Source organism: Canis lupus, chromosome 29, assembly GCF_048164855.1.
Source record: "Canis lupus baileyi chromosome 29, mCanLup2.hap1, whole genome shotgun sequence".
NCBI classification, from domain to species: Eukaryota; Metazoa; Chordata; class Mammalia; order Carnivora; family Canidae; genus Canis; species Canis lupus.
In genome coordinates this window covers 37654433-37676579 of record NC_132866.1, presented here as the reverse complement: position 1 = coordinate 37676579, position 22147 = coordinate 37654433, and the positions used below count along the sequence as shown (strand labels likewise).

Below are 22147 nucleotides of genomic sequence, written 5' to 3'. Positions count from 1 at the left end.
GATTTTTCTCTAAGATAAATAGGGTATCTCTGGTTCATCTGGAGCAGAGTTGATCTGATCTTGCCTTAAGAATATTCCTCTGATGGCTGGGTTGAGACTTGAGTAATAAATTCATCTACAGAGCCAGGCATAGGACCTAACCAGCTATCTACCCAGATGGCTCCAGTCATGCTCCCTTGTGTTAGCCGTTGGCCTTACTTCTTACCCTAGGTTTTAGAGCATTTTACATAAAAATTGAGGATAAGGGGTGCCTCACTGGCTCAGTCACTAGAACATGGGACTCTTGATCTCAGGATTGTAAGTTTGAGCCCCACATTGGGTGTAGCAATTACTTAAAAATAAAATCTTAAAAAAAATGAAAATAAGGTGCTGCTACCTTTTGGGAAACAGAAATATTACAATGTTTAAGCCATTAGTCTTAGAATAAAAACTTACAACTTTTTCTTTAGTAGGCCCTTATTTTAAAAACTCTGATGACTACTTAGCAATACAAAGTAATGAACTATTGATTAATATAACAACATGGCTGGATCGCCAGAGAAATATAGAATGCTATATAACTTGTATATAATATATAATATTATATTACTTATATATAAAATTATAGAATATTATATCAAACTTTCCCCTTGATTGTTTCTGAATGCTGGGTTAAAAACTGATTTACCTAAATGAGACATCTCTGTAATGTTCAGGCTTTCTGTAATAAGCATGAAAAATATTTGCAATTGGAAAAAATAAGATGGGGCACCTGGGTGGCTCAGTTGGGTAAGTGTCCGACCCTTCGTTTTGGCTGAGGTCATGATCTCATGGGTCACGGGATCCAGCCCTGAGTTGGGCTCCACTTTCAGCAGGGAGTCTCCTTGAAGGTTCTCTCCCTCTGCCGCTCCCCTTACTCTTGCACCCACATACTTTCTTTCTTCCTCTTCCTAAAATAAATAAATAAATCTTAAAGAAAAAATAATAAGATTATTTAAATTTAAAAATAGGGAAGGGGTGCCTGGCTGGCTTGGTAGAGCATGAGACTCTTTTTTTTTTTTTTTTTAAGTTTATTTAAGTAATCTCTATATCCAACTTGGACTCAAATTCAGGACCCCAAGATCAAGAGCCTCATGCCCTTCCGACTGAGCCATCCAGGCAGCCAGAGCATGCAGCTCTTGATATCCAGGTCATGAGTTAAAGCACAACATTGGGCATAGAGCTTACATAAAAAATAAATACACATACATACATACATACATAAAACAAGGAGGGATATAGATAGTCCCCAAGTAGGCACAATCACTGGGTTCTTTCTCAGAGTGATAAATACCAGAAAGGCAGCGTAGCCCAGTCCTTGAGAAACACTTCAGGAGCAAGATGGCCTCCGAGAACCTCTGAAAACTTTGGTCTCATCCTATGCACAGATGGAATAATACAAGTTCCCATAAGCTCCTGGGAAAATTGAGTTAACACGTGAAGTGTTTATAACAGTGACCATCACATATTAAGCGTTCAATTAGGTAGAAATTACCCTTTGCTTACTCTGGTTCTTTCCTAGGCAAACTCCTCCTCTGGGAGAAGACAACAAAAGGAGGAATTGTAGCTAAAGCCAAGAAGAAACAGGCCCAGGGAAGGGGGCTCTGGGGCACCGGGAGTAATTTCACAAAGGGAAGCCTGGGCAGAGACTCCTCTCATTCTATGGCTACCTTTCCCTCTCCCTTCCAGGGGGTTGGTGGTTGAAATGGGGAGTAAGGATGGGGGTAGAGGCAGACTTGTTCTTCTTGGGAATCAGCAGCCCAACTCCAGGGCCTAGCTGCCAAACTCACAGGCTAACATGGATTCCACCCCCTACCGCCTATCACATTCCCTGACTTCTACCTGTGATTTTTTTTTTAAAGGTTTTTAAAAATGTATTCATGTGAGACAGAGAGAGGCAGAGACACAGGCAGAGGAAGAAGCAGGCTCCACACAGGGAGCCCAATGAGGGACTTGATCCTGGGACCCCAGGATTACGTCCCGGGCCGAAGGCAGGTGCTAAACTGCTGAGCCACCCGGGCATCCCTTACCCATGATTTCATCCAGACCCCAGATATTCTCCATGAGCTCCTTACCCCAGCCTTGGACAGGCAGAACCAGCCTAAACCACTAGGTACCAGCCTGTAATTGGACAAAGTCAGGCTCACTGATGCTGGCCGATGAAGGAGTCACACATGCTGGGGGTAGTGGGGTCATGGCGTTCTCCACCCCAGAGTGGTTACTTATGGGAACATTTGATCAGATGAAGTTAGAATAAAGCTGTGTTTGGCCGGCAGAAAGGAAAGCAGGCCTGGGACTGGTGTCCACCTCAAAGTGGAGCCTGGGCACAACATTAAGATGGAAGTGGAATGTGTGCAGAAACCCTTTACCAGAGCGGGTGCCCAGGTTGGAATCGCTGAGTCTCAGGTCAGAGTGTCTTAGGTCCCACTGCACCTGGCAGGTGTAGTCAGTAGGGCATGTCATTTGTGATCTCCTGGTGAGTTCGAGCCCCAGGTTGGGTTTTTGAGATTACTTAAATATATAAACTTTTAAAAAAAGCAGTTCGGTCACCCAGAAGGTAGAGTTCTGACAATGTCACCATGGTGTCTGCCACCCCAGCCTCACAGAAAGCCATAGCCTTTGCTGTTCTAAGCACAGCTCATTTTTACTTTCTCAAATGTGATCCACTCACACTAGCATCCCCCCATGCCCAAGGAGAAGAGGACACGAATGTACCTCACTCCCCAGGATAGCAAAGCAAGTCTGGAAGATGCTTTTCAGGTGCTCTGGCTTAGCGGGCACTTCTGGCTGCTTCCTCAAGGTGGGCTCCACCAGCCCGGACGCCCCAAGCTCTCCGGCCTTTCTCCTGCTCCCACCTCCTGTGCCAGCTCAAAAGGGCTAGTGGTTCTCCCTGCAGGGGCCGCACCTACCTCCTCTTTGATCTCATTGCCTATGTTCCATTCACACTGACTTTTCTCTGGTCCTCAAAAGGCTGACTGCAAGCACTGTTCTCTGTACCAGGAAAGAGGTTTGTGCGCTGGCTCCTCTAATCATGCACTTTTGAGGATTCAGATGTCCTCTTTTTTTTTTTTTTTAAGATTTTTAAAATCCATTTATGAGAGAGAGAGAGAGAGAGAGAGAGAAAGGCAGAGAGGCAGAGACACAGGCAGAGGGAGAAGCAGGTTCCATGCAGGGAGCCCGACGTGGGACTCCATCCTGAGTCTTCAGGATCACACCCTGGGCTGAAGGCGGCGCTAAACTGCTGAGCCACCCGGGCTGCCCCAGATGTCCTCTCTTAACCCAATCACATCACCCATTGCTGCACATGCACACCTGCTGCTGAAACACACTCATTTTGTTTTCTTCACAGGATGCACGAGCTTAGAATGCTGGGCCTTATAGCATCAGTCCTGGTGGGTGATGAGCTTGGCACAGCCACCGACACCCATGGGTCCCTGCCACCCTTGGTCATCCACTTAGACAGTGGCTGCACTTTCAGCCAGGTGTCCCGAGTCTTGCTCAGGTTCTTGGAATTTCTGCTGCAGCTCTGGCCCCACCTTGGAACCCTCCCCGACCCCTATCTCCTATGTGTCCTGTTTCAAGGGCCCTAAGGAGATCTCTGAATCTCATTTTTATACCTAGGGGCCTGGGATGGCCTGGCAACCAGGAGGCGGGGTTAGCTTTCAGACTCCCCTCCTCTGGCCTCCTAACCCAGGTCTACAAGTCAGGGGCCTGAAGTCCAGGACGCATTGTAATTTCCACAGGACCCAGCACCACCCTGAGAAGTGGAGGGAGGGTTTGGAAAAGTGCACCATTAGAGAGAGCTGGCTTGAAGCAACACCAAGATGCACCAACATGGCTGTCCCATCATCCCAGATCTGGTGCACCCCAGACCCTGCACCACTATCTGGCAGAGACAGGGCAGATCTCTGCTGCTTCAGCCTGCCTCTAATCCAGGGTCAATGCAGGGATCAGGGGCTGGACTCTGCACCTTAGCTCCTTCCATCCTGGACTATGGAAGTTGGCATGAAGGATGAGGCTGCAGGATAGACAGGCTGACGAGGTGGGAGAGGCATTTCCCCAGCTGCACCCCGTACATGTAGGGACCTTTCAAGTGAGGTGTTTCAGGAGTGGACTTTGGACATACCAGGACCTAGATTTGTATGGATGGCTTTTGGTTCTAGATGCAGGATTTCTTGGGATATAGTGCATAAGGTCCTACAGGATATTATTTGGGGTGGACAGAGAGTCCATGGGTTTGTCTGAGGTTTATATAGGGTTTTACTGGGGTGGGTTAATGAAAGAATTGCTTCATTTTCTGAGCTGTGTGAAAGCTATAGAGCATTCACCAAGTGAGGTGGCATCTTAGTGGAGTCACCCTCCTGGGGTGGGATCCCCTCCTGGGGATCATTTTAGGTGAGAGAATGTCATGGGTACCTGGCTCACTGGGACTTCTAGGGCCTCTAGGCAAGGTGTGGAAATGGTAAGGTCCTTTGATATAATATTGAGGTATCCTGCACGGTGCATGGATGAGACAATTGCAGAAGATCAATTATCCAGAAGTTTTCAAAGTGGGGGGCATGCTGGGAGTGGGCCTCAGGACAGACATGTGGCCACAAGAAGCATTAGCAATTCACAGGAACCCCTCCCCACTAGCCACTGAGGGGCCAGGGCATTCCTGAGCAAGATGTCAGAGTCCCTGCCCAGCCCTGCCCAGACCCACAGAAAGTCACAAGACCACTGGAGGGGGGAGATGAGACAGTTTAATAGAGAAATAAGCTTTGGACAGCCTCCTGATCAGAAGGGAGCCTTTCTTGGAGTGAAAGGCCATTATGGAGGCTAAGGCCGCCAAGTAGGGAGGGAACAGCATGGGAGATGGTACCAGGAGTGCCTGTGCTCAGCAGGTACTGGCAGAGCCTGAGGAGAGAATGGGGGTCAGGTCCTCACAGACATGGTTACTACAAAGACAACCAACCCCCTCAGCCTCCCGAAACCCCAAGGCTGGGCTGGCTCAGGACAGCCTTATGCATGGTATTTAGTAAGGCTTGAATACTACGGCCATCCTGCCTGAGTGCCTGGAAGTCTCTTAAAGAGGCCAAAGAAGCCCGTCTCACCTGGAGTGATGAGTGGAGTGGCTTTCTCAGGTAAGGGGCTGAGAAAGGAACACATCAAATTAGCATCCCCAGCCCTTCTGTCCTTATCCCCCAAGATGACGCCTGGTGTTCCCTCCCAGGGGGCACACGTACTTGCTATTCTTCCATTGTCACCTTAAACAATACTAAGGGTTCTAGCTTTCCCTGATGTGGGGCACTTCAGGGTTGATTATCTGTGAATAACAAATCCCACTGCAAGCCCAGGGAGTAGCCAAGAGGCTGTCCTCTTTAGCTAAATTGCCGGACTTTACCCCACATAGGTGTGCTCAGCTCCAGGGGCATACAATTTCCGGGCTCCCCACCCTTACCCCATCTCACCTGTGCTTCTGATTGTATTTGCATTTGCATTTTCCACCTGTGAGAGGATGAGATTGTCAGTGTGGAGAACCTGGGGAGCTTGGGCCATCACACCCCTCCCCTTGTGCCCACCACCCTACCAGCCCCACCACTCACTCAGGGCTATCAAGATTCCAGCGATGCACAGGAGCCCTCCAAAAATCATCCCGCCCAGCTGCAGGCTTTCCCAGTCTGGGGGAGCAGAGAGTGAGCTGGCACCAGCCTGGCTCCAACCCCCTCATTCATTCAAAAGATATTAGTGATCATCTGCTTGTGAAGATGTGCTTACATTTCAGGCAACAAAAAAGGCCAGTAAACAGAAACGCCGTATACTAAATGCTGTGAACAGCACTATGAAGAAAAAATAAGCAGGAAAGCACAGAATAAAGAAGGGAGTTGAAAGGCTTTTTGATCAAGGCAGGCTTTTCTGAAAGGTGGCATTTGCAAGGAGGCTAGGGGAAGAGGAAGGGTGTGCAGGGTCTGTGGAGGATGGTGGCAGGCAGAAGAGGAAAGCTGCTGGGGCTGCAGGGCGACAAGTAGCTGGTGCTGGGCTCTGGCAAGTTAGAGAACTGAAGGAATGTTAGGGGAGATAATATCCTGGGGGCCCAACAGTCTCCAGCTCCTTCCCCAGAAATTTTCCTAAATGTCTCATGGGTACCTTCCCTCCTTTTGGAATGAAGCTCTCCCAAAGACCATGTTGCATGTTGGCCTCTCTCTCTTGTCATAGACCATGCTGACTCTGTAATCCCCAGTCCCAGCCCTCACCAAGCTCTAGCCAAGAGGTCCAGGAAAGACAAAGGTAGGAGTGGGGGATTGGGGTATCAGCTCTTACCATAGTAGAAGGGACTGTCTTTATCTGCAGGAAAAGGGGAGGAAAATAAAAAAGAATAAGGACCAGAACCAGGAGGCAGGATTTTTTTTTTTTTTTTTTTTTTTTTTTTTTTAGGATGTGGGGTCTTAAAGGGAAAATGTGGGGTAGCAGGAGCAGGGCAGTTTGGAGTCCTACTCACCAACCAAGTCATTGGCTTCCAAGGCAGGCAGGCCTGGGTGGGAGAAGCAGAGGGAAATGGGTATTCATTCAGGACACTGGTCTCAAAATGAATTAGCAGGCATGTCCTCAGCCCAGAGCAGGCTCCTGGGTGGGGGACGGGGGACCCTCACACCTTCCCCAGCTCTAAATAGCCCTGGAATTTTGCCTCACCATAGCCTTTGTGCCCCCCTGCCAACCCCCAATCAATCTTCCCACCATTTCTCGGGCTTCCAGCTATTCTTCCTTGCATTGAAATGGGATGGTATATTGGTATCTTTTTACCCTTCTCTGAGAAGCCTCCTACACAGACCCTGGCTAATGCCCTATCAGGGAATAGGGAATGCTTCTCTCTTTACGCCAACAGATGGTTACTGTTTTCCAAAGTTCAATTATTCAGGACAACTTTTGCAATACCCACTTCCTCCCTGCACTATTATTTCCTTAGTGTCACTCTTTAAATTGACAGTTTATTTTATTTTTAAAGATTTATTTATTTATTCATTCAGAGAGAGCGAAGAGAGAGGCAGAGACACAGGCAGAGGAAGAAGCAGGCTCCATGCAGGAAGCCCGATGTGGGACTCGATCCTGGGTCTCCAGGATCACACCCCAGGCTGCAGGCGGCGCTAAACCGCTGTGCCACGGGGGCTGCCCTAAATTGACAGTTTAGATGAAAATCCATTTGTTCAACATCAGACCCCCTTTGGGAAATGCTGCCCTCGTTTTCACTGCCTTGGTTGAGAGGGTAAGTGGCAGGAGGTTCATTCTGGGAGGACTCACCTGCCAGTGTGAGGAGCAGGCCCTGCGTCATTCTCTTCATGGTACGGCTGCAGAGGGGGGCTGCAAGGGAGGAGGGCGGGTTGGGATCAGACAACTGGGATCTGCCCTAGGTTCTGGGGCAAAGAGCCAGGGCACAGATCCTGAGGGTGCACTTGGTTTATGAGGTGGTCTTGGGAAAGTTACTAATTTCTGTTTCCTTATCTAGAGATGGTAATAGTAAACGCCTAGTGGAGTTACATGGATTGAGTTAATACTAGTTAAGTACTTAGAACCTTGCTTGCACATAGTAAGTGATTTGTTAAAGTCTTTGTTCAAGTTTTTAATCAGATGTCTGACCCTAGGGCAGAGGAGCAGGGCTACTCTTCTAACTCAGCCTTAGGTTCCTAACCCCCAGTCAAAAGGCTAAGGTACCCTGAGCTATTGTTCCCAAAGGTCTGGGCCCCGGGCAGTATCAGGATGAATTCCAAGATAGTCTCTGCAAAGGGCCAGGGTATCCAGGGCTGTGCAGCAGAGTAACCAGCAGCTGAGCAGGGGAAAGGTGGTAGCGGGAGCATGTGAGAGCCTCCCATCCCAGCCCCAGCCAGGGATCCTACTTTGGGCAGCCCCAAATTCCATAGCAAGAAACTGCCTGGTGGGTGGAAGGAACATTGCTTCTTTCTTTTTCCTTGGGGTGGGAACTATCCCACGAGTTTCTAGTGGCTGCTTCCTTGAGATAAGACCCCTTCCAGCTCTCTGCATGTTGTTCGCTACAGGCAAATTTAGGGATTATCAGCTGTTGCAAACTAAAGCCCCTATTATCTACTGGGCCCAAGGGGCTGGAACTCTAATCCCCTCAAAACCACCTAACAGCTGTGTGACTCAGTGGGTTACTTAACCTCTCGGTGCTTCAGTGTCCTGTAAAACAAGGAAAATTAATAGCAACTGCATAAGGTTATGATTGAATTAAATGAATTACTATATGTGAAGCCTAAGTATAATGCCAGGCACATACTAAGTAATGAAATGTGTTACAATAAATAAATACATAGCCCTCTATTTGCTAAATGGGATGCTGATTCATGAATGACTTAATAAGGCAAATTTGATAGGTAGTTATATACACACATGGGTCCTTTTGCCCTAGATGGGAGGGACTAGTAACATGCAGCTTCTGAATGTGAGAGTTTATCGGCTTTTAGCAGTCTCCGAAGCAGGCCTCCTTTAGACTCATCCCCTCTCACCACCCTAGGATTCCTGAGTCATGGGGGTTGCAACTCCACTTTATATATTCTTTAGCCAAAGACTGGTTCCTGTTTCCTCCCGCCCCTAACCCACTGTCTATATGATAGTGGTCACAGAGCAAGTGGCCTCCAACCATCAAACACCTCAAACATGCATCCTGTTACTGAGAATACCTGGGCACCCACCACCTCTTCCTCAGACTGGTACCCCCTCCACCCTCACTCTTCTTCTGTCACCCTTCTGCTTAGCAGCCCTGAAGTCCTAGAAGACACTCACCTGAGAGCAGAGCGAAGATCTGGAAAGGCTGCTGGGGCTGGATTCAACTCAGGTGGGTTCCAGCTCTTTAAACCCAGCAGCTCCGCCCAGGGCAACAATACGGGCAGACAGGAGGGAACTGGTCAGATTCCTTAAGATTCCTGTAGCTCCTTCTCTCCCAGCCTCCTCCCCCACACTGTGCTCTTGAGACAGCTTGCCCTACCACACCCAGTGCTGAGCTCCTGGAGGCCCCAGGGCCATCAGAGGTGGTGGGAGAGGTGGTGGGAGAGGGCCGGGCTGGGCCTCAGACATTTCTCTAGAGAAGATGGACTTTCAGCTTCTTCAGCTCACCTAGATCCTAAAAGAGGGGTCCAGAGGGGTGCTGGAAGGGGACAGGATGTTTCTGGGTTATTGTGCCAGCAGTGGGGGTTCCAGGACTTCTGTGTGAGGTATCCTGGGGACAGCTGAGTTGATTAGGAGTCAGGGACTGGTGCTGAGGCTCCATTTGCTCAGTGGTCCCATTGTTTTTCCTTGGACTGGGTGTTTATTGAGGGGGAGGGCTGGGGCTGATGGCACCCTTCAGGGCTGCCCACCCTCTGATGAGTCCCAGACACCCACTTAGCCTAGGGAAACTGATAGCTGGGATTAGAAACCACCCTGGCCCAGACCCTGGTTTCCTGCCTGCTCCACAGTGTCAGGGGAGGGGTAGTGCCAGGAGGACGACTGCAACTCCAGGCTAAATAGTGGGCTGCTTCCCTCTGTGGACCCCCATATCTGCCTTATGTGCTTCTGGCCAAACTCCCCTTTCATCCCTCCCTCCACCACATGCTTTTAGCCTGTGCCCCTGGGTCTGGATGACCCCAGGCCTCTCCTTCTTCCCCAATTCCTGTGTTCACTGCTTTTGCCACTGGATGGTGATCAGCTGAAGGCAGGACTGTTGCCTCTCTTATTCCCAAAGGCCTCTCTTTATTCCTGGACACCAATAAATAGATTTTAATTGAATTGTTGAGTCAATGAAGACAGGAAGCCACCAGACGCTCCCAGTGCTGGGGATCAGGGAGGGAAAACAAAGCCCTGAAAGGCAGGTTGAGGAGAAAGGGTGAGTAGGAAGGGGGAGGATATTCCTAGTGTGAATATGTTCACCTTCTCATGAAAACCTTCCATGGTGCTCCCTGCCTTCAAGATTCAGTTTCTGGGATGCCTGGATGGTTCAGTGTTTGAGCGTCTGTCTCCCTTTGGCTCAGGGCGTGATCCTAGGGTCCTGGGATTGAGTCCCCACATAGGGCTCCCTGTGGGGAGCCTGCTTCTCCCTCTGCCTGTGTCTCTGCCTCTCTGTGTCTCTCATGAATAAATAAATAAAATTAAAAAAAAAAAAAAGGATTCAGTTTCTGTGGAGTTCAAACCCAGGGGCTCTGGGGCCAGGAAGAGCTAGAGTTGAAGCACAGCCTGCCATTTGCTCACTGGGTAAGCTCAGGTAGCTCCTTCATCATCTGGAGCGTCCGTTCCTTCTCTAAAATGGAATAATGATAGGACTGACCTCTGAGGTTTCTGGTGTAGGTTCTGCAGGAGCATGGAGCTGCTCTGTGGTCAGCCCTCAATATGTATTTGTGGAATGAGTGCCTCCCAGACCTGGTGTGAGGAAAGTTTGTTAACCTTGAGATCCAGAAGAACCATTAATTGCATATACTTTGAAGTCAAATCCAGGCTCTGTTAGTTACTTGCTATGTGCACCCGAGCAACTAATTCAGCCTTTCTGCCTAATTATTCATCCATAAAGTAGGAACCATGACCGAGCCTACTCTGAAGGTTTGTGGTGATTGTGACATCTGATTATGCTGCTCAGTTCCCTGTAACTGTAGCTGGGAATGGTCCTGATATACACACAAAGAAATCTGCAATATAAGAGAAAGGGGGTCATTGGTAGAGAGCCCCCCATGGAGAAAGCACATTCCAGAGAAGAGAAAGGAAGTATAAAAAGGACCTTAGGTCCATTTCTCCAGAAGGCCCTAGTGTCTTTGCTCTGCCCTGCAGCTTCTGCCCTCTTCAGGGATCCTCCACTCCTAGCCCTGGCACCATGAGATAGTATCATCTTTAATAGATAGGTAGAAAGAAGGGGCAACTGGGTGGCTCAGCTGGTTGGGCAGCTGCCTTCAACTCAGGTCATGATCCCAGGGCCCTGGGATTGAGCCCTGCATTGGGCTTCCAGCTCAGCGGGGAGTCTTCTTCTCCCTCTCCCTCTGCCCCTCACTCCACTTGCGCTCTCTCTCAAATAAATATATATAATTTTTTTAAAAAAAAGATTTTATTTATTTGAGAGAAAGAGTGAATGAGAGATTGAGCGTGAGCAGGGGGAGAGGGAGAAGCAGACTCCCTGCTGAGCAGGGAGCACAATGGGGGGCTTGATCCCAGGACCCCAGGATCATGACCTGAGCCAAAGGCAGACGCTTAACTGACTGAGCCACCGAGGTGCCCCATCAAATAAATAGATAAATAAACAAAATCTTAAAAAAAAAAAAAGAAAAAAAGACAGGTAGAAAGAAAACTTCACCTGAGTCTGGTGGTATTGACACTGGTCCAAGGTAGGGGGATAGGTTGAGCCAGAGGCAAAATCAGGGAGAGGGAGCCGAGCTACCTGTGTGTGACTTCTGCAAGCACAACGGTAAGTCACTACCTCATTTCTTCATTTTGCCAAAACTGGCTGTAGGTGTAGGCGCACCATGGCTGAATAGTGCATCTGCCCCTCTGGGGGGCCTCAAAGGCTGGCCATTCCCTCAGTGGCAGGCAGCAATGCCTTCTACACTGGAAGTGGTGCAAAGTCAGTTCCCAGGTTAATGAATTTATCTTCTTAGATATTAAAAGCAGTACTTATTGGGACACCTGGGTGGCTCAGAGGTTGAGCGTCTATCTTTGGCTCAGGACATGATCCAGGGGTCTGGGACTGAGTCCCACATTGGGCTCCTTGCGGGAGAGCCTGCTTCTCCATCTGCCTATGTGTCTGTGTCTCTCTCACTCTCTCATGAGTAGATCAATAAAATCTTAAAAAATAAAACCAGGGATCCCTGGGTGGCGCAGCGGTTTAGCGCCTGCCTTTGGTCCAGGGCGCGATCCTGGAGACCCAGGATCGAATCCCACGTCAGGCTCCCGGTGCATGGAGCCTGCTTCTCCATCTGCCTGTGTCTCTGCCTCTCTCTCTCTCTCACTGTGTGCCTATCATAAATAAATAAATAAATAAAAATTAAAAAAAATAAAAATAAAACCAGTACTTATAAATGGTCATGAAAGTGGGTGTTGAAACCTTTAGAAGTTTTGCATATTAAGAAGTGTTCACTAAATTGTCCGTTCATTCATTAGCAGTGTTCAGGATGAACAACCGCTCTCTCAAAGTATAATACCTGAGAGGCTGGCCTGGCAGTGAACTGTTTTCAGGAAATCACTTTCAAGTAGGGCTGGTCATAGCCCTGCTTCTTGGACATGCATTCCTCATCAGAATCTCTGGAGCCATCTATTTGGGTCTGATTTCTTATCTACCAAATGGAGAGCTGGGTAAGAGGCACTGAGGCTTACAGGGAAATCAAACCTTGGGGTGGTGGAAGGCTGGGAAGAGTGGGTGATGGAGAGCCAGACTTAGAAGGGTGGGTGCAGATGACAGCTGGGAGGTATTAAGAGTTGAGAGAGAGAAAACTGCAAGATCCAGTTCTAAAGTCCTTCTTCCCCTTCTGGAGTCAGTGTTGCAAGGTATACAAAGGACCTCGTGTAGAAGGAGGGAAGTCTGTTGCCCAGAGTGGCGGCCTGAAAATCAGCGCTGACGCTCAGGATCCTGCCTCTGCTCATGTCAATCACTGCCCCACCTCCTCACACTCTCAAACTGTGATCTTCCCTCTTCTGCAAGCACCAACTATTGCTCTGTGGAAAACAGAGATGCATCCTCAAAGCCATGAACTTCCCTGAGGAAAGGCAATAAAACAGGAATTATTTCTAAGATCGACCAGAAATAAAAGAGAAGTGACTAGCATCTTGCCTGGCACGTAGTGGGAGCATTTTTTTTTTTTTTCTCACCTTCCAAGATGGACTGAATATCAGTATCAGCAGAAGGCTGGGATTGTCTGTTTTGAGGGGGTCTGGTAGACGGGGGAGAAGACCCCAATCGTGAGGGGAGAGGTTATCTCTCTCCTCTGAGGCTTTTCCCAGTTGTCTCCGATGTTTGATCCCTATGAGAAATACATACTGAGATCCCACCCGGACCCACCTCCTGGGCCGCCTCTCCCAGGGGTCTCGCTGCTCTTCTTTCTGCATTTTTGTCAGGTCCCCCCATGTGTGTTGAGGGCTAGTCTGGGCCCCCAGATCTGGGGCTCACTCCCTTTGAGGATGGGGGTCGGGGGACGAAGGTCGGACAGGAAGAGATGCAGCCTGCGCGAGGCGGTTAGCGGCTGTCAGACAGGGTGCGAGGGCGGCCCTCTGAGGGCTCTTCTAGGCCTTGGCCGACTCTCGCGCCTCAGGAAGGCTGCGGATCCCAAGGGCCATCCGGAAGACGGGATACGGGCACGAAGCGGGGGCGGGGTCCCCCGAAGGGGGTGGGATATAGGGATCTCCGCGGCAGCCTCCCCTCAGCACGGCAGAGCAGGAGCCGGGCTCTCAGCGGCTGACGCTGGGCTATCTTTGGCGGACTCCGACCTCCAGAAGCTGCTCCCCGACCTCTCCGAGGCCCGGTGCAGGAGGCCCTCCATTACCGCCCTCCCCCTTCGCGCAAAGGACCGAACGGCAGCCAATTGAAATAGAATCGTGTGGCTTCCAGCCAGTCAGCACTGAGATGGCCGCCGAGGCGGGGCCGCGGGTGAAGCCGCCCGGGAGGCGACGGCCCAGGTGGCGGGGGCGGGGCTCTTCCGTCCTCCGTCCCCGCGTGGATTGGCTGCGCCGCTGCACCCGCGCGCTCCTCCCGCCGCCGTCCTCTTAGGCGCGCGCAGCCGCTCGGCCGTCTCGTCGCCGTGGAGGGGTCGCGACTCGCGCGGGGTCTTGCCGGAGTCTTTGTCCGTCCGTTCGTCCGTTCGTGCCCCGCGATTGTCACGGTCTTCCGGAAGTCGTGGGACCCTAGAGGCCGTGAGGAATAGCTAAGGCTGAAGGGACAGCCCAGTTGCTGAGTCCGGAGCAGGCCAGGAAGGAGGAAGACGAGAGCAGGGCGGCCTGAGGGACGGGCGGGAGGCGGCGAGCTGCATGGAGTGAGGCCAGGAAGCCGGCAGGGGACCTTGGACTTGGGGAGGCTGCAGACCCGTGTAAAAGGAGAGGCGGAAACGGTCCACCGAACGGAGGCCGGGCGACGTCACTTCTCAGCGACTGTCATTCTGCTTCTGTTAGATTCAGTAATGCTTCCCCCCACCCACAAGCCCCTTAGCATCCTTGTCCAACCACTCTAGGTGTCTCGTCCACCAGATTTCTCAAGCCCTCCATCTTGTAATCAGGATCTCGTGGACGCACCTCCTCTTCACTTCCTAGGGGTACTTGACACTCAACAAGTTACCAATAACTAAACTAAGCTAACTACCTTCCCAAGTGCCTGGCTGGCTAAGTCGGTAGAACATAGGACTCTTGATATTGGAGTTGTGAGTTCGAGCTCCACTTTGGGTGAAGAGCCTACGCAGTTAAGTGTCTGCCTTCGGGTCAGGTCATGACCCCGGAGTCCTGGGATCGGAGCCCCCTGGAGCCCCTTGTCGGACTCCCTGCTCAGCCGGGAACCTGCTTCTCTCTCTCCTGCCCCACCTTCCTGCTGTCTCTCAAATAAAATCTTAAAAAAAAAAAAACAAAAAAAAAACAAACTTGGGAGGCCTGGGTGGCTCAGTGGTTGGGCATCTGCCTTAGGCTCAGAGCATGATCCTGGAGTCCCAGGATGGAGTCCCACATCGGGTTCCCTGCATGGAGCCTGCTTATGTCTCTGCCTTTCCCTCGCTCTCATGAATAAATAAATAAAATCCTTAAAAAAAAAATCTTCCCATTGTCACAACATATAATTTCTATACCTACTGTTCAGCTTGAACTCACAACCCTGAAATCAAGAGTTTTATTTTTTGGCATTCTCTACCAACTGAGCCAGCTAGACACCCCAATTTCTTTCTTATTTATTTATTTATTTTTATATATTTTAAAGATTTTATTTATTCATAAGAGACACACAGAGAGAGGCAGAGGCATAAGCATAGGGAGTAGCAGACTCCCCACAGGGAGCCTCATGTGAGACTTGATCCCAGGACCCTGAAATCACGACCGGAGCTGAAGGCAGATGCTCAACTGCTGAGCCACCTAGGTGTCCCTATTTATTCTAAAAGTAAACTCCAAGCCCAATGTGGCGCTTGAACTGTCAATCTCAAGATCAAGAGTCAAATATTTTACAGGCTGAGCCAGCTGGGTACCCCTAGATATTTTGAATCAGTAAGTGTATTTTTTATTTTCACTAGGGTGCCAATTGTCAAATTTTTCACCCTAGTGAAATTTTCACCCTAGTGCCAATCACTATATATGTACTACATGTGCCATGCTTTTTAAAATAAGTTATAGTGGTTCCTGGCTGGCTCAGTTGTTAGAGCATGAGACTCTTTTTAAATTTTTTTTAAAGAAGATTTTATTTTATTCATGAGAGACACAGAGAGAAGGCAGGGACATAGGCAGAGGGAGAAGTGGGCTCCTCGCACGGAGACCAATGTGGGACTTGATCCCAGAATTATGGGATCACACCCTGAGCCAAAGGCAGACGCTCAACTGCTGAGCCACCCAGGCATCCCAGAGCATGAAAATCTTGATAGTAGAGTTTACTTACTAAAAAAAAAAAAAGAAACAAAAAGAAATGATAAAATAAGTTACAATTTGATTTTACAACTTTTCAAAGTATTTTCATTCTAATATAATTAACCTGTTATCTATTTAATAATTCAACACACATTTTGAATCTCACCCCAGTTCCAGGAACTGGGGATTCTGAACCAGGCAATGCAAAGCTCCATCATGGTGAGGACAATGAGTTGGAAAAAGAAATAGATGGTACAATATTTCAAGTATTGATTGATAGGTGCACTGAAGACACATAAAGCACTGAGACCTAGAGAATGATGGAGGAGAGAGATCGCTTTCTTAGACTGGGAGGTCAGAATTGGTCAGTGATAGAAATATAGTTTTAGGGGTGCCTGGGTGGCTCAGTGAGTTAAGCGTCTGCCTTAGGCTCAGTCATGATCCCAGGGTCCTGGGATCAAGTCCTGTGTTGGGGTCCCTGCTCCATGGAGAGCCTGCTTCTCCCTCTTTCTCTGCCTTCCTCTCCCCCTGCTTGTGCTTTCTCTCTCTCTCTCTGTAAAATAAAATCTTAAAAAAAAAAAAAAAAAAGAAACATAGGTTCAAAATATTTGTATGCCACAAATTGCCCTTTGCTGTTCTTTTTTTTCTGGTTAAATTGAGCCAGTGAAGTCAAACATATACCCAGATTTTAGATTAGAGCATAATTTACAAAAAGGGTTTTTTAATCTAGAGCCAGTGGCTCTGATTCCAAGAAATGTCTATCAAGTCTGTTTATCTTGTTAAAACAAGACAACAGGCCCTTCAATGGAGTCACTCATGCTATGCCCCACATCACCAAACTTAGACTTAATCTAATTACAGTTTTGACCTTTTCCAAAATGGAATCTTAAACCAGTCAATCAGGAACTACCTGATCATCACTAAAGGGGTAATCTGGCTGATAGACCCCTGCCGTCTCCTAAAGGAAAGTGACCTTACCACAGCCAATCCACTTTTTGCTAGTATAACTTCTTTGTTCCCACTCCCTTTTGCCTATAAAGTCTTTCATTTTGTGCAGTGCCTCAGAGCTCCTTTCTATCTGCTAGATGGGATGTTGCCAGATTCATGAATCATTTAATAAAGCCAATAAATAAGATCTTTAAAAATGTGCTCTGCTATTTTTTTTAGACAATCTATATTTTTATGTAAGTTAGTTATAATAAGTGTCTTACAAGGAAAATTAGTTATTGTCAGTCATAGAATAAAAGAATGTTTTTACTGGCACTGTTGAAAATCAAAAGACTAAAAATGGTGGTTCAAGAGACCAAATGCACTATGATTGGAAAGATTCTGCATTGGAGCTGACTTTAGTTTTGTGATAGCACAGAATGTTGACTCTGAATGTCAGTAGTTTCCAGAAGCTTGTCTGTGAAGTTAAAGAATGCATTGAATTTGTGGCCGCTTGAAATCTGAATGCAAATACAATCAAAGCTGGACAAAGTCTTTGTTGTCTCCACTGCATTAGCTAATTTAAAAACCCTGCAACATTTTACTGTCATTTGTTATGCAGTTTTACTAGTGGACAAAGGGAGTTAGTGTTATATTCTACTCCAATCAGATTACAAAAGAGAATAACAAGTTCCTCCAAGCAATGTTTACCAAACTAAAAAGAACTATTGAGAAACTGAAGTTTAGTAAACAATGGGAAATAAATCATATTGTAAAAATTGAGTAGCAGTGTTAACTTTTTCTTGTAATGTAAAATTAAAATGCCTTGTAGGTTGGTGTATACTTACCTTAACTTCTTAAGAAACTGGTAAAATATTAATGTATTAACTTCTAATGATCAACATTGGGATTTTCCACAGCGAGAGCTGAAGCCATTCCCTCCACCACACGCCCTTGGAGAACCAGTTTTGCTGCTAGAGGTGGGTGGAGTTTGCTATAGTCTACTCTTTCCTCCATAGGACTGAGACCTTCTGGGCTTCTAGGTTTGAGCACAGTGGGGTACACAGATCTCAGTTCCATTTCAAAAGGGGTACACCTGTCTTAAAAAACAATATTACTTATGAAAATTGAAATTGTGTGAACCTGGTGCCCAGCGGTGATGCCCCAGGTATGTCACTCAGAGAATAAACACACCTGCCCCAGAAGACCCCCATGGGCAGATCCCGGAAGTGGAAGCTGAAGCCGCGCAATGCCAGTTCTCTCTAGGAAGAGAATGCAAAATTATGAGCATAATGTTTGTGTGATATATATTATTTTTAAATTAATCTATATACCCAAGGTGGGGCTCAAACCTACGACCCTGAGAGCGAGTGATACACTTGAAAGACTGAACCAAAAAAAAAAAAAAAAAGAAAGATTGAACCAGCCAGGCAGCCCTGAAGGTTTATATTTGTTTATTTTTTTTATTTTTATTTTTTAAAATATTTTATTTATTTATTCATGAGAGACACAGAGTAAGAGAGGCAGAGACACAGGCAGAGAGAGAAGCAGGCTCCATGCAGGAAGCCCGACGTGGGACTCAGTCCCGGGACTCCAGGATCACACCCTGGGCCAAAGGCAGGCACTAAACCACTGAGCCACCCAGGGATCCCTTATATTTGTTTATAATGACAAAGCAAAGCAATCACAAATTTTAAAAGCTGACAACAAAAATTTTAATATAACAAATTTTAAAATTAATTGCCTGTCAAAATATTAACTTTACTGGTAATATTAACTGCATAATCATAGCCACTACTTCATATGATAGTGATTTTCAATATTTTAAGTTAGAATATGTAAAATTAGAATAATTTCTATGAGAAAGAAGGGAAGATAACTGAGCCTTCTATAGAGTGATTAACCTACACTCTTCTTTCAAAGATTTTTATTTATTATTTGAGAGAGAGAGAGAGAGAGAGAGAGTGCACGAGCAGGGGAGGGGTAGAAGGAGAGAGAGAGGGAGAAGCAAACTCCCTGGTTAGCCGGACAGGGGGCTAGATCCCAGGACCCTAAGATCATGACTTCAGATGAAGGCAGACCCTTAACAGACTGAGCCATCGAGGTGCCCCTAGAGTGATTAAACTACTCTTCTAAAAACATTTTTACTGATAATTTAGAAAATTTGCTTTCAGCTTCACAATTTATCATTGCTAATGTCTTATAAAAGTTTTGGGTGCTGTCAAATTTGGGAAAGCCTCTATGGAGTGTTTTTTATGTATGAGCAGCCAGATTGCAGGATGTTTCACGTTTTCCTGTGCATTGACCAGTCTTCACCATACACTTCTGCCACCAAACCTCCAGAGGCCTTGGAAGAGGCCCTGGGAGTATGTGTGGGAAGGGAGGGTGGGGCCAGGCCTAGAGCATCTTGGAGAAGGAGGAAGGGGTCTCCGTGGAGCCTGGATAGTGTGTGTGGGAGGTCTGGGCATGGTGAGGGAGGATAAGTGTGGATGAGGGGAGTGAGGGGGTGGGGCTGGGGAGACAAGGTCTGTGTATGTGTGTGTGTGTGTGTGTGCGCGTGGTGGGGAGAAGCCACTCATGAGGAGGAGACTGGGGTGTGGGGACACAGAGTAGGGGAGGCCCAGAAGGTTGTGGCCAGAGCTTCGGGAGATCCAGACTTGGGGTGGGGCTTGGGACCTGGGAGAAGAGGACCTGGGCTTGTGTCGGGGAGGGGCCTGAATGGGGGTGTGGTGACACTGGGGGACATAGGAGAGGGGGTTTGGTTGTGGAAGGAGGCCCAAGTGTGGGTGGAGTTGGGTGTTGGAGGAGGGTCAGTCCCTGGGGTGGGGAGTTGTGTTCCAGCCTGCCCTGGCTTTGGGGAAGGGGCCCAGATGTGGGGCTGACAGACATGAGGGTGGATCCCAGAGCTTGTGGAGTGGCCTAGGATTAGGGGGACAGAACTTTGAGGTCATCTGGTTGTGGGAGATGTGGGGGAGGGGGTCTGGACATGGGCAGGGATCTGGGCAAGGGAAGCTGGAGTGGAGGGTCATCTGACTGTGGGCAGTGGCCTGGCTTGGGTGAAGTTGGGGGTTGGAACCCAGGCTTAAGCTTTGGTAGCTTTAGTAGCTCAGAAATGTTCCCATCAGGACTGTTTTTGATAGAAGGAAACCCAGTGTTAATATACAATGACTAGAGAAAGAAAATTATGGCATTTCTTGGGTTATTTGGTGGTGAAGTGAGTGATTTAGTCATGGATTAGGGTAAATACCAGAGTATGGAATGAAAAAAAGTTGTAGAAGAATGCCATTTATATATAGATTAAGACTGTATAGTGTAAAACTATGAATGAAAGTACTGGAATAGATAATATAAAAAGTAAGTGCACAGTTCAGATAGGGTTGCCTCTAAAAAGCAAGGAACAGAGTGAGGTCATGTGTGTACAGAGAGGCTTCACCTGCCCCAGTAATAACAGGTCTGTTAAACAGGACTTGGTGCTAACTTGTTTGACTATCGTACTTTATGTTGTGCAAGAAAATCAACCAGAGCACAGGTGAAGCATAGTTGATGCTTGGCAGGAGGAAGCTATGAGGGAGTAAAGGGACTACTAATTTAAGGAAGGCCTTCCAGGTTTTTCATGGGAATGGTACAGCTGGTTTCTGAAATGGGAATAGAGGGATTATTCTGAGGACCAGCAGCTGTTGTTCGGACAGCCTGGGATCAATGAGGAATGGAGGGAATGTTCTGAGGATTAGCAGCCGGTAGGCTGGGCAGGCCAGACTTTATGGAGAGGGATGAAGAGGAAGAGGTGGGGGCTAGGTTGTGTGGATGGATGAGGAGGCACAGCTGAGGGGATGGGACATTTGATAGCCACCGGAGCCAGGTCTCACATCTCAGGTCCTTTAGAGTCTCTCAGACATTTAGTTGGATACTCACAACTGACGAGTTTAGAGTCACTGTACCCATTTTACAGACAAGAAACTGAAGTTTGGAGGGATTAAGTGAATTTCCCCAGGCCAGTGTGACTCCAAGTTTCCTTGTCTTTTTTTTTTTAAAGATTTTATTTTTTTTTATTCATGAGAGACACAGAGAGGCAGAGACACAGGCAGAGGGAGAAGCAGGCTCTGTCTGGAGCCCGATGCGGGACTCAATCCCAGGACCTGGGATAACCACCTGAGCCGAAGGCAAAGGTTCAACTGCTGAGCCACCCTGGTGTCCCCCAAGGTCCCTCATCTTAACACTGTTCAGTATCACACTTTGCAACATGAACTCATTGACTCCTCACCACACTGCTGTGAGGTGGACCCTATCAGTATTCTGTTTTATAGTCAAGGAAGTGGAAACACAGAGAGCCAGATGGTAAGTAGTGAGACCAGAATGAGAATCCAGGTCAGGTGCCATTATCTAGGCCTCAGGGCCAGTGACAGTGACAGTGGTGGTGGTGGTGGTGCTTGAAGAAACTGAATGTGGCCAAGGGCTGACAGGCAGTGGGGAGTGTAAGAAGGGAATGCAGGAGGATAGTGGGTGGAACATGTGAGTTCCCGTCTAACCTCTCCATCCCTCCACAGTTACTGCATCCCCAGTTCTCCCAGAGCCTGCCTGGTGCCACAGGCACGGATGCAGTCCTGGTTCTGCTGGTGAAGTGGTGAATGAGTGGAGTGCTCGGTGCAGGTGAGGAGGTGGGTTGGGACAGGACCTGTTTTTTGTCAGCCAGGCAGAAGTCTTCACTGAAACCCAGGGAGGATTAACGGGCCCTCCAAATTCACAGCTGTTTATCAGCCTCAGTAAGAGAGCCAGTTGGGAGAAAGCCCGCAGTAAGTTTTGTTTTCTCCCAGGCAAGTGCCGTAGGCATTTTTATGTATATGAAAATGTACATCATGTATACGAAAGAGGATAGGCAAACACTGGCTAGAGGAGAGCTGGGGTGAAGGTCTGGGAAGCTGGACAGCTGGACCTACTGCAACAGGGCAGCATCCTAGTCCATCCGGGGAATGCCCTGCAGTAAGCTCCCTTCCTTACCCCCCTCTCTTTCATCCTTCTGGGTCTCTGAGGTGTTTGCCTCTGTATTTCTGTATCTTTGCTATGTCCAGGTGTCTCTCAAAGCTTTGCTACATTTGCTCTTGTCTGACATTCCTGTGACTCCAGATGTCTCTGTGGTACCTTTCAGGCCAGGCCCAGCCACTCGCCCCTAGGTAGGCACCAGGCCAGGGGTTACCTCATCATTTTATCCACCCAGGGACCTTCCTGGGGCTTGACCTCTGAGTCAGGCAAGTAAAGGTGTGGGATTTCCCTGCAGTTTTCGTTTGTGGGAGACAGGGACGAGTCCACCCCGCATAGCCACAAGGTGGCAGTAGAGGACTGTTGCCGCGTTACTTCCTTGCCGAGACCCTCCCAGGTTAGGAGGACTCCCAGGTTTGGGATTTGGGGGCTTTTTGTTTTGTTTTATTTTTTAAAAAAGATTTTATTTATTCATTCCTGAGAGACCCAGAAAGAGACGCAGAGGCATAGGCAGAAGGAGAAGCAGGCTCCATTGTAGGGAGCCCAATGCGGGACTCGATCCTAGGACCTGGGAATCACGCCTGAGCTAAAGGCAGACGCTCGACCCCAGAGCCACTCAGATGTCCCAATTTGGGAGTATTTGTTCAAATTTGAAGTTTTCTTTAAAAGTCAGGACTAGCCCACCAATTCTCATGACATTTAAAAG

The 22147-nt window shown here is 48.2% G+C and overlaps 2 protein-coding genes across 12 annotated transcripts in view; one reads left to right on the top strand and one right to left on the bottom strand.

Annotated features, from left to right (window-relative positions):
• Window positions 1–22147, top strand: part of RASGEF1A (RasGEF domain family member 1A) — a 216602-nt gene that overhangs the window by 27512 nt on the left and 166943 nt on the right. For 4 of the 6 annotated variants that reach the window (XM_072806210.1, XM_072806218.1, XM_072806215.1 and 1 more), the window contains exons 1-3: window positions 13680–14258; window positions 17388–17447; window positions 21012–21114. The gene's annotated coding sequence lies outside the window, so the exon portion shown is untranslated. Of the gene's footprint in view, window positions 1–13679; window positions 14259–17387; window positions 17448–21011; window positions 21115–22147 lie in introns of those variants that run through there. The other 2 variants (XM_072806213.1, XM_072806212.1) reach the window with 2 other exon arrangements.
• On the bottom strand, window positions 4743–14854 carry FXYD4 (FXYD domain containing ion transport regulator 4). 6 transcript variants are annotated; one of them, XM_072806234.1, is made up of 9 exons: window positions 12826–14854; window positions 8791–12713; window positions 7294–7353; window positions 6497–6529; window positions 6319–6342; window positions 5604–5678; window positions 5469–5505; window positions 5112–5149; window positions 4743–4914 (listed from the first exon to the last, which is right to left on the bottom strand). In XM_072806234.1, exons 3-9 carry the CDS (start codon window positions 7331–7333, stop codon window positions 4895–4897), a joined length of 267 nt encoding a protein of 88 aa, XP_072662335.1. In that variant the 5' UTR covers window positions 7334–7353; window positions 8791–12713; window positions 12826–14854; the 3' UTR covers window positions 4743–4894. The 6 variants fall into 6 exon arrangements, 4 of the variants coding, with proteins under 4 accessions (XP_072662335.1, XP_072662337.1, XP_072662333.1 ...); XM_072806236.1 differs by having other exon boundaries at window positions 10307–12713; XM_072806232.1 differs by lacking the exon at window positions 8791–12713 and having other exon boundaries at window positions 12826–12887; window positions 13016–14854.

Bases quoted from the DNA above. Each gene is read 5' to 3' on its own strand.
- FXYD4 (XM_072806232.1), bottom strand. From the start codon at position 13,062: ATGCAGAAAGAAGAGCAGCGAGACCCCTGGGAGAGGCGGCCCAGGAG. The intron at 5,679-6,318 runs GTAAGAGCTGAT...CTGCTCCCCCAG, and splicing joins AGACAGTCCCTTCTACTATG to ACTGGGAAAGCCTGCAGCTG. The intron at 5,150-5,468 runs GTGAGATGGGGT...TTCCTTTCTCAG, and splicing joins AAATACAATCAGAAGCACAG to CCCCTTACCTGAGAAAGCCA.